At 40.5% G+C, this 11,882-nt stretch overlaps 1 protein-coding gene across 1 annotated transcript in view; it reads left to right on the top strand.

Moving 5' to 3' along the window:
* Positions 1-4,389: 4,389 nt before the first annotated feature.
* LOC122064280 (probable protein phosphatase 2C 59) overlaps positions 4,390-11,882 on the top strand; it is a 46,293-nt gene continuing 38,800 nt past the window's right edge. The window contains exons 1-2 of the mRNA XM_042627989.1: positions 4,390-4,576; positions 4,869-5,093. Coding sequence (XP_042483923.1) covers positions 5,017-5,093 — 77 coding nt within the window. The 5' untranslated portion in view covers positions 4,390-4,576; positions 4,869-5,016. The remainder of the gene's footprint in view (positions 4,577-4,868; positions 5,094-11,882) is intronic.

Raw genomic sequence — 11,882 nt, 5'->3', positions numbered from 1 at the left:
TGTTTATATTATTATTATTTTTTTATACTTTTCTCTGTAATTGGACTTGCTAGTATGGTGTTATGATGTTGTTGGTGACTTGTGGTTAGTTTGTATGCTTAAATAACTTATTGTAATTTAGTTGTAATAACATTAGTTAGCCTTTATCGATTATGCTTATTTGTATATATATGTTGTCTATCAGGTGCTTATGTACGAAAAATTTGGGAAATCTTGTTTTAGCATCGTTATGCTGCCAAAATTTCGTTAAATTCGTACTCGATGGGTTATGAAATCAAATAACTAATCTTTTATTTATTTCAAACAAACTTTCTCTCATACATGCCATAAAATGCAATAATTATATGCAACCATTTTTTTTTTTTGGATTTTAACTCTTTAAAGTTTTTTTACATTTACCCAATCCCATTTCCTATTATAGATTCTATGGGGTTTAAATGGTATGCTGTGAGTGGATAGAGCATCACGCTCTGATACGACCGTTGTCACACCCCGTTCACACAGAACCGGACTGGTGACCGGGTTAACTCTGGTTAACCCAAACCTGCCAGGATCATCTGATACAGTACCCAACCACAGCATACACTCATCTAAGATAAACGTTCAAAAGTTCAGTGGAAGACTTAATTTACCTGTAAAGACCCCCAATATACTTGATACCCAAATTATAGTATATAGATAAATACATGTGGGCCCGCAGGCATGATATTTACACAAAAAGAATAACAATTCACGTATCAAGTACAAAAAAAGGGGTCACCAAAAGAATAAAAAAGTAAAACCCTGTACGGCATCAATACTGCAGTCCCGCAGCATAGCCCTCGCACGTGCAATCCGTATCATGCTCATACTCCTTGGGGACCTATCAATCCTCATCGGGAAACTCAACTGTGGGGCCTGACCCTTGATCTTCAGGCTGGTGACTTGCAAAATCATCTAAAAGAGGTGCGCACGTGGGATGAGCTCACTAGCTCAGTAAGTGAAAAGAAGGACCACACAACAATCCACACAACAATCACATCCATATGCACTATATGCTATGCAATTCATTTTAAATCTCATCCACCTAAACAGCATTACTAAGTCTTTGGTTTGGTTCTACTACAACCATAGTGCGCTTATGCTCCGGGTACGAGCCACGAACTCCATCTCCTGATACGCCCATAGGGCTGTCGGAGAAGGCCCACCATTAGTACTCAAAAAAGTAAAGCATGCCGACTACCAGCTCTCAACATAAAAATAAATGACAGAAAGTAAAGGTGCTGACTCCAGCAATTTAAAAGTAGTACGATTGGCCCTCTTAAATATACCACTGAGATTGCCGACTGTCCTAATGACCTGCCAGGCGTATGTCTAACCGTCACAGTGATCTGACACCCGCGACCACTGCTTCCCTCCAAGTGATAACCCAACACCTCAACCCTTGTTGGGAAGGGTCGTAGCACGGGAAAGATGATAACCCTAAACCGCATGCTCCTATATGATATAGTACGATTGCATAGTGCCATCGCGTCCCATTCCACAGGCCACCAATGCACTCGTTTCCAAGCCGACTACGGCATATAGTCTAATAATGCATCATGCACAGTGATCCCATCATTCATCACATAAGCACATTAATCATTTAGCATTAAGAAAGTAAAACACAACACACATGTTATAATCATATGAGGATGACTAAGCTACACATAATTTGCATGATGACATGGATAGTCTAGATACAATTGAATGATGCCAAACAAGCCTTAAAATAAGGTCAAACGTCCTCTCCCCACTTACTTGTTGTGTACAAGGACTCACGCCCGGTACGGGTGAGATCCGACGCGAGAAACGTAAATTTTTGTGAACTTATCATAAGTGAAGGGGATTAGCATTTCACCACCTTGGGGTCAAAACTAACAAGATTTAATGGTAAAATCATGTTTATAATCATAAAAGAATGTTGCATGTCCGTTTTTGGTCCATTCGGACACAAAAATCACGTTGGGGGCCTCTCAGGTGGGTCAGATAGCCCACCTGTCACGGCCCACCGGTCTTCTCAGGTGGGCGGGTTGGCCCGCCGATGGGGACCGAGGGTCAGTCCTCTCAGGCAGGCAGGTCGGCCCATCGATCGGCCCGTCGATCATCTCAGGCGGGCGATCGGCCCACCGATGGGGACCCAGGGCCTGCCCTCTCAGGCAGGTGCCCTCAGGCGGGCTGTTCGACCCACCAGTCCCGGCCCACCTGAGAGGGTGGAAACTTACTTTCTTCCTTGAAACTTTTCTCAACTTTTGGGAAATCAAATGGGGTTTTTCCAATCACATTTTCTACACATTCAAGGTCTTATAAGATGATTCTAACCTAGATCTAAGTTAGATTTAAGGATTGAGAAGCTATCTTACCTTCTTTGCTCAAGAGCTCTATCAAAATCCCAAAAATCACTTCCTTGCTCAAGAAATCGCCAATGCTTCTCGAATCTGGTAAACACTTCTTCAAATCCTTCAAAATCAACACATAGACCCTCTATTAGACCTTAGATTCATCATCCCAAGTGGGATTTACAAGATCTCAAGAAACTCTACCCAAATCAAGGGTTTTACTTGGGTTTGGTGAAAGTTTAAGAAGCATAGCCTTTGCTCACCTCCAATCGTAGCTCTCGCGTTGGGGATCACTCTTCCGGCATCGTAATGGGAAGATCAAACCTTGGCGCCGCTTAAATCCTTTCCTTCCTCCTCTTCCTTTCCCTTTCTTCTTCTTCGTTCTCTTTTCTCCCTTCTTTTCTCTCTCCTCTTTACTCTTCTCACCAAACTCCTTAATGTAATAAATGAGAAAATGAAAAACACAATAATGCTATTTATACTTTTTTAAACAATTAGTAACCACATAGGTGGGTCACTCAGGTGGGCGGGTGCGCCCGCCTGTGACCACCCATTTGAGGGCCGAAAATTGGTCAACAAGTGGGATTTTGATAGAATTCGACTCTCGGCACAAGGTATATTATACGTATGGACTTTAGGGTACGGCTACATACTAGCATTACCCGTACATGGCCTTATGATACGTGCATGTGCACGGCTTGGGTACACCCGTCTCCTCTGGCACTGACTCGGACTTGTCTGGCCAACCTGTGTTCAAAGTCACCCTTGCCATCATGGTCCATAAGGAACCCGCCTTATCCCACTCTAGTTCGGGTCCTGCATGGTTAAACCAGGTCAACCGTAATTAGACCGATTTTAAAAAGTAGGGTATCACATCTGGTGTGATCCAAATCACTCCTCATGGACCAAACTCATTTGAGTCCCCAATAGGTTGTCCTCTTTGCTACTCAATCTCACTCTGAATTCATCCAAACCAACTCAATTGACACCACTCATCCCATTTTTCTCCCCCCTCTCCCCCCTCTCCCCACTCCTCCCACCCCTCCATCTTGGACCCCCCACCTCCAACTTTCTTCAAGCTCAACAATGATGCTTTAGCCCATTGTTCCTCACATTCCAGAGGTATCCGAATCATTATCCAAGATGCTAAAGGGAATCCTGTTGGTGTTATTTCGGAACCAAGTACTTTTGACTCAATCCATGTTGGCAAAGCCCTGGCCATGCATAGAGGTTTGCTAGAAAATATAGGCATCGGCAACCTTATAGTTGAATCGAATTATCTGGAGCCGATTTCTCACCTAAAAAAGATAGACTCTACTCCCCCTTCAAATGCCTTGACTGCCATTTGTATCCTACGAGTTTTTGCATATCCCTACAGAATCTAAACATGTAATTGATTCTCTAGCAAGGAAAAGCTCAGATGCTCATGTGTGCATCTGTTTGGGCCAACTCCATTGCATAGCCATTGGATCTATGTAACCAACCAGCCATGCCCCATTCACACGTAACAACTCTAATGAATAGTCTGCTTTTACCCAAAAATAAAAGTGTACATATGCTTATGCATACCATACACCAAATGCATTAAAAAAGAAAAGAAAAGATGCATACCCAATTTATGGATTCGACTCCTTTCATTAGCGCCCATTGCCTAGGTTTTGTCCATAGTTATCTTGGTGAGCGCCATATGTCCAAGTGATGATCCAATGGTTCTTGGCGCTTCATTTTTAATGCCTTATTCTCCACCTTATTTTCTGTGCCTCTCAAAATATTGGATCATTGTTTCGCCACGTGATGGCCGCCTATGTAGCTATAGCTAGACCTGGACGATGGGTACTAAGGAGAGGAGCCAGATCCCAAATTTATTTAATTGAATTAAAATTTAAATTTTGACGTGTGATTTATTAATTGATAAAAATTGTTTCTTCTTTATCCAACGGTAGGAACAGACATATCATCGCTCTACGTGGCAAAATACATGTTTTGTGACATTCGGAAAATTGAGTGAGCACTGTGACGATAATAATTATTGGCAAAAGTTTTTCTTCCGTTTTCTCTTTTCTTCCTTTCGGTCTTTCCCCAACAAACAAAACCAGAAACGTGAGACCATAAGAACATAACAAACACGCCGCCCGAGTTTCTCCTTCTGTCCTCTGTTTCGTCCTTTAATCTCCTTGAAACTTTTCCCTCTCATGGCATCTCTCGTCTCTACGTTTCAGGTAATCTCTCTGTCTCCTTCTCCTTATGTCCTCTTCAAGTTCTCTGTATCTGTATTTGTAGATTAATAGATTCTTTTTCTATATTGGATTACAACAAATCATGCACCTATGTTGATCGCTCAAGGGTTTTTTATTTTTTTTTATGAGATTAGTTAGCCTTAAATTGTAATCTGATATATTATTTCACCTGGTGTTTCTTGTTTTTAATTTATGTTGTTGTGGGTGTAATTGGACCAATTTGTATCGTTTTCTGTCTGCAATTTAAGTTTAAATCTGGAAATTCTATTTGCAGGTTAGGTTTAAAGTATGGTGAATGGGGATGATGAGGAATGACTGAGCGGAATTTCTAGCCTCTAATTGCATGCACTATAAGACTCTTATCTTTAACTTTTTGTGAAAATTTGTCTTTCCCCCTTTAATAAAAAGAGTTACTTGATATCATGGGTTATCTGAATTCAGTGTTGTCCTCAATTGGAACTCTGGTTGATGAAGCCCCGGTCTCTGGTGGGGGTCTGAGGTGATTCTTTACTGTCTCTACCCCTGGCCATATTTATTATTTATTTTGTTTGGTCACTGTGTCTGGTTTGCATGTAGTTATTATTTTGTTATGAAAATCTAATGCCTATGTTTAGAGCAATCCCTCTTTGCATGTCAAATAATCGTAGAAGCATATAGAATATGAAGGGGCTCTGTAACTGGAATTTGTCCGATATGCACTTTAAAGCGCTTGTGATTGAGTTCTTTTGTAGCAGAAATATTTTTTTAATCACAATCCAATGGGTTCTGGTCATGATATATTGAGCACACTCTCAGACTTGTGTACCTTAACTCAAGAAAAGGAAAGAATTGACAGGAATACACATAGTTGTCAAGGTGTCACCTAGGCATTTGCGATCTGGCCACTTTGTTTTTTTTTTTTTTGTTTTCGTTTAGGGGCCTTGGTCACCTAGGCAGCTCCATGTTGGTGTCACCTTAATTTTTGATTCCCCTCAACCTCCTTGGTTCACCTAGGCGCTGTGACAACTATGGAAATACGTAAAGAAAGGTACTTAAATATGCAGATGCAGGAGTTTTCTTCTGTTCAACAGCAAGAGAAAATTATTTGATCTTATTTGTCATCACTATGTTTATGCAGTGTCTGGATTATCATGTCCTAGATCTAAGTGCATGTTATTTCTTGTGCTCAGACAGTATGCATGATGAAGGCAAATCATTGTAGTGTACTCCATTTTTATTTGAAGAAGAAATTTCTGACAGAACAGTTTGGTTTTTCAAAGAATGCATGCATCATTGAGGTTGTTTTGATTTATTGTAAACAGAATTTTATTCAGGCAACGGTCAGTCCCTACTTCAATTTTGGTTGGATATTTATTTTCTTATTTGATTATTCTATGCATCTGATTGTGTGTTGTCTCCTTTACTCTTCTGTGAACACATTAAACTTAGTGCATGCCATTCTCTTTGGAATTAAAACAGAAATATTGTAGTCATCTTAAGGACAGGGTTTAAAGAATCGCCAATACCAATACGATACCCTCCGATACGTATCTTAAATTTAGCCGATCGATACGATACACACCAATATGATACATGGAATTTTTTAATTCCTTTCGTATAGATATGTATCCTACGATACATACCAATATGCACCGGTACGATACGATACATATTGATACTCTATGGAAAATATAAAATTGAGGTGAAATGTACGTTTCGGTATGTATCGGTACGTATTGTTGAGTATTAGTACGTAACGGTATCAGTACGTATCGATCGGTATGTATCAGTGAGTATCGGTATGTATTGATACAGTGTGCTACGGTCATATAATGGCTAAGATGGATAATTTTTCAGAAAAGACACGATTTTTTGAGGGGTTTTTGTTCCAAAGTTGCTCTCAGCCATATTTCTCTCTAACTAAAGTGAAAATCAAGATTGAGAACAAGGATTTTACATTTATGGGACAACTACAAACCTTGAATTCTTAGTGCGATACCTTCAATTTAATGTTTATGCATAATATATGTTATTAATAGTTTTTTTTAACAATATTTTTTATGCAAAAGTGTTTAAAAAAGTGTTTCCTATCCATTTATACGCATATCTTTAGTGTATCTTAGTATATCTTTGATACGATATGATACCCTCCGATATGTATTTTAATTTTGGCCGACCGATACGGTGACTTATACCGATACTTTAATCCTTGCTTAAGGAATTTGACTTGATTATGATACATGAAGTTTCAGGTGTTTTTCCATTTAACATGGACATACATTTGGTTGGCCATATGATCACCTTATATGTATCATTTTTGTATTTGATTGGATTACCTGTACTTCATCTGGTTGCATGCTATTTCCTTTAATCTGAATCCATGCATGATGAAGGAAGCTCATTCTTGGAAAGCCGTAACTGTTCAACATGCATAATGCATGCTGAAGAATCTCTGTTGGGCTCACATTGACTCTGTTAAGAGGAAGCATTAGAAGTTAGTTAAAGGTTTGTGATCCTTTATATTTAAGAAATCATGGGTTTGAATCATGTTGTGAAAGTTCCCAAATGAATTGCTTGAGAATTCCTATCGGATACCACCTCAATCGGCTCTCACGGAGTTTGTCTTGGATCGGTGCAACTAGATTTGTTGGGAAGGAGCTAGAAAAGTTAAGGGTGGGCCTAAGGTGACTATTAAAGAAGTAGTCCGAAAAGATATGCAATTAGTAGGGCTTAACCCTAGTATGACTTCAGATAGAGTTTTGTGGAGGACAAGAACCCGTATTGCTGACCCCATATAAGGGATGTTCCCATGATGCGTATCTCTTTTCTGCGATACCCTCTTAACTTATCCCCATGCTTTCTCTTTTTAACTTATCTTGTATACTTCTTTACTTTATATTTTCCAGCATTGGATCCATGTAGCCGACCCCATTCATTTGGGATAAGGTTATCGGTTGTTGTTGTATAAGCGGCATCCCTAGTAAGTGGAATGCTACGGTCTCATATCAGCCATATGGGTGAGATAAGGCTAGGTAGGTACTACCCAACCCCAGTTAAGATCCCAAAACTCCAATTAATAACTCACCAATCCTTAGGGAATCTGAAATCTGACTTAGAGCAAAAGTCTAGACCTGGGCAGAATTGGGGAAACTTGCAGCTGGTAGTAGGAGGCTCTGATGGGGCTCAACTTCTGGTCAATTGCTTCTCTTGTGGTGCTGATCAAACCCTCAAAAGATGAGACAATTCCGATAGTTGAATTGAGAGTTAGGTTGTCGACATGAATTAGGAAACTTGTGACCACTCTTCAGAAACTAGGGTTCCTGGAATTGTATGATCCTCAAATTTGGAATGCAGATCCCTTTTAACATGTGTAAGTATCCTTCAAAAGATGAGCTTGAACTGCTGGCTGGTTTGTGAGATTTGGACTTCGATCCGAGTTTCCAAAATCCTGACAATGGCTGCAATCGATTATGATCTCCTTGGCTGTGCTTGAACTGATCTATAGGCTGAACTTCAAATCTTCAAATTACCTCAAACACTCTCTCACAAAGGCTAAAACAGAATGATGTAGTACCGAAGGTCTACACCAGGAGGAATAAGAGGGTCGACCTAAGTGGCTGACTAGGTCAACCAGATCTGGTCCAAGATAGCCCACGGTTGGGCTACTGATGGGGTTATATTAGTTACTTAATTAGTCATAATTTAGTTTATTTTCAAGTCCTAAATTAGTTTCTAATTTTAGTTGTTTACAATTTCCAGTTTTAGTAACTACATGTTAGTAGTTTAGTAAGTCAATATTCAGAAGCTTTTAAGTTTTTACTTTGTAAATAATACCCGATCATTATTATAAATAAAAAGGAGGGCACACAACAACCCACGATTTATGTTTGACAAAAATTTCTTGTTGCTGCTGCCGCTGGCTTCTATGGCTGCTCCTTATGTTTGATCAAGGCCTAGGGACTAGTGTTTGATCTAGTCAACACTCTGCGGCAAGAAATCCGAGTGGATCTTTATATTTTTGGGTTTTCTTATTGTTCCTGATCTCATTCAGCCAACCAGGTAAGTGTTCTAATCTGTCTGCAGAATTTTTGGGTTAAGTTCTCTGTTTTCTTTGCTGTTAGCCTATTCTGTTTTGGGAGTTCTGACCATCCGATGGCCCTATGATTTTGGTCGAGTGTTAGGCTGAACCAGAAGGGGACTCAATCCCAACTTGATGCTGATCAGACCATGGATTTGTTTGTTATGGATTTTTCTTCAGTGCTGGCCGATAGTGCTTCCTGCCCAGAAATTGTTGTCTAATCTGTGATGCCTGTTGATGTTGATTGCTGCCTTTATTTCCCGATGGATTGGACCTTCTAATTAGTAATTAGATTTGTTTACTTGTTCCTTAATAATCTGCTATTGAAGTTCCTGAAGTTATTAGGATCGATTGCCAGATTTTAGAACCTGTTGTCCAGATTCGAGTTCTGATTTAGTTTATCTGTTCCTGTGATGTTTTGATTCTGATCGTACCTAATTCAATACTCTATTTCTATTGGTGGATAGTCTACTTGTTGGTGTAAACTCTGTTTTCAGAAGTTCCAGATTCTAGACTTGACAATTCTAGTTTTTCAAGGACTTTTGACTGATTACTTCTGGACTGTTGTTGTTGTCTAGTATTGGGTGGTTATTGGTTGTTCTTTGGTTTAAACTTTCCTGCAGTTTGGGTTTAGTTTGAGTTATCAAATCTAGTCCTACATTAAGTGGTATCAGAGCACCCATACCCTAGTTTCTCTCATGGAGATGCTACATAATATGAGAACTGAGATGAAAGCTGAACAGCAAGCTTTGCGGACTGAACTGAATGTAAGGTTGTTGGCTATGGAGACCCAATCACAATAACATACCCGTGCTTCTTATACACCACCTGAGGTGGAAGCCCCATTGAATGTAACTACTCAGTTGGCTAACAGGAGACCTGTCCCTAATTTGAGACCACCACAGAGGGTTCTTGTAGAGCGACCCACTTTTGAAGAACACATAAGGGGATACTTTGAGACTGAACGTTTTGTACAGTAGAGGTACTCTAGAGACTCACAGAAGGTTAAGCTTGACTTGAAGGAGTTTGATGGGAGACATGACCCCCAACTGTTCTATAATTGGGTAGTGGCTTTGGATGACTATTTTGACTATTATGACTTATCTGAGGAACGAAAGATGAAACTAGCTCGTGCTAAGCTAGTTGAGGCTACTCGTGATTGGTGGACTTATGAGCGAGAATTAGAAGACCGTGGTAGGGAGCCTACCACTTGGGAGGAGATGAAGCTTGAACTATCTGACAAATACTTGCCACGCAACTTCAGAGCTCATATACAAGACCAGCTGAATTCTCTTCGTCAAGGGACTATGACTGTTGCGGAGTACATGAATAGGTTTGATGCACTTTATTCTCGCATAGGCATAAGGGAGAATGAAAGGCAACTATTATCTCGGTTTCGACTGGGATTACGAGCTGAAATCAACAGGGGGATTGGTGTGGTTGATGTGTACTCAGTAAGGGATTGCTTTGACAAGGCCCTACGGGCAGAGGGGCTTATAGCACAACTAGGTAGAAGGTTTGGTTTTCAAGCTGGGGAGGTCAAGAAAAATTTTCCAGCCACTAAACCTAGTAGTTCAGCACCCCCAAAGTCCACTTTTCCTCCACGGGCTGATTACAAAAGAAAAGCACCCATGACAGTTAGTAATAAGGTACCATGCTTCCATTGCCAAGAGGTAGGACACTTTGCTAAGTCTTACCCACATAAGCAGAGGGTTAATGCAGTGGCTGAAGTTGAAGACTCCAATGAGGAAGATGAATCAACTCTTTACCCTTACCCTTTAGATGATGATGATGATGATGATGGAGGATATGACTCTGACATGGAAGGCACTAATGAGGATGTTCCTATAACTTTCTATCCGATAAATGTGCTGGCTAAAATACAGCGACAGAGATCCTTAAGATCAAATCAGAAGGACATTGACATTGAGAAGAAGGTAGTAGCTATGCCCACAAAGGAGTTGCTAGCTATTCCTCGCAAGCAGTTTTTACGTACAAGTCATGATACTGGAATGGTTATGGCTCTTGTTACTCGAGAAGTCACTCCCTAACCTGAGGTAATGCATAGTGCACCTATCGGAGAGCTCCTATCTGATTTTTCTGACTTAGTCCTTGATGATCTCCTAGATGAGCTATCTCCCCTGCGAGACATACAATATGCTATTGATTTGGTACCCGGTTCGGTTTTACCCAAGCATCCCGCTTACAGACTTAGCCCTACTGAACATACTGAGCTGAAATGGCAAGTGGATGAGTTATTACATAAGGGCTTCATTGAGAAGAGTTTAAGTTCTTGTGCGGTACCAGCTTTACTCATGCCAAAGAAGGATGGTTCTTGGCGTATGTGTGTGGATAACTGTGCTATCAATAAGATAACAGTCAAGTATAGGTTCCCTATACCACGACTAGATGATATATTGGATATGCTGTCCGGGGCAAAGGTCTTTTCCAAATTAGATCTGAGGAGTGGCTATCATCAGATTTGCATCTGTTCTGGAGATGAGTGGAAGACCGCCTTTAAGACGAAGGATGGCTTATATAAGTGGAAAGTTATGCCTTTTGGTCTGACGAATGCACCTAACACCTTCACGCGAGTTATGACAGGTATTTCGTCCTTTCATTGGTCGCTTTCTAGTTGTCTTGAGAGTACTCCATGCAGAGAAGTTATACATCAATCTCAAGAAGTGTTTCTTTATGATGCCCAAGGTTGTATTCCTTGGATTTATAGTGTCATCAAAAGGGGTTGATAGAGTATTCGAGGTAGCCACTAACAGAAGTCCATAGCTTCCATGGTTTGGCTTCCTTCTATAGGAGATTTATTCGGAATTTCAGTGCAGTTATGGCATCCATCACTGAATGTATGAAGGCAAGGGGAAGTTTGAATGGACAGCACCAGCGACCAAATCCTTCGCTCTTATGAAGAGGAAGATGACAAAGGCACCCATTCTAGGCCTACCAGATTTTGACCGAGTATTCGAGGTAGCCACAGATGCTTCACATGTTGGGCTAGGAGGAGTGTTAATGCAAGGACACACCATCGCTTTCTATAGCGAGAAACTAAATGAGGCTTAGAAGCGCTATTCGACATATGATTTGGAGTTATATGCAGTCGTTCAAGTGCTACGCTATTGGAGATACTACCTCATTGGTAAGGAGTTCATTTTATACACTGATCATGAGGCCTTGAAGCACCTTCACTCACAGAAGTCGATTGATCACAGGCATGCCAAA

Source organism: Macadamia integrifolia, unplaced genomic scaffold, assembly GCF_013358625.1.
Source record: "Macadamia integrifolia cultivar HAES 741 unplaced genomic scaffold, SCU_Mint_v3 scaffold1599, whole genome shotgun sequence".
Taxonomy (NCBI): Eukaryota; Viridiplantae; Streptophyta; class Magnoliopsida; order Proteales; family Proteaceae; genus Macadamia; species Macadamia integrifolia.
This window is presented reverse-complemented; position numbering and strand designations above follow the sequence as displayed.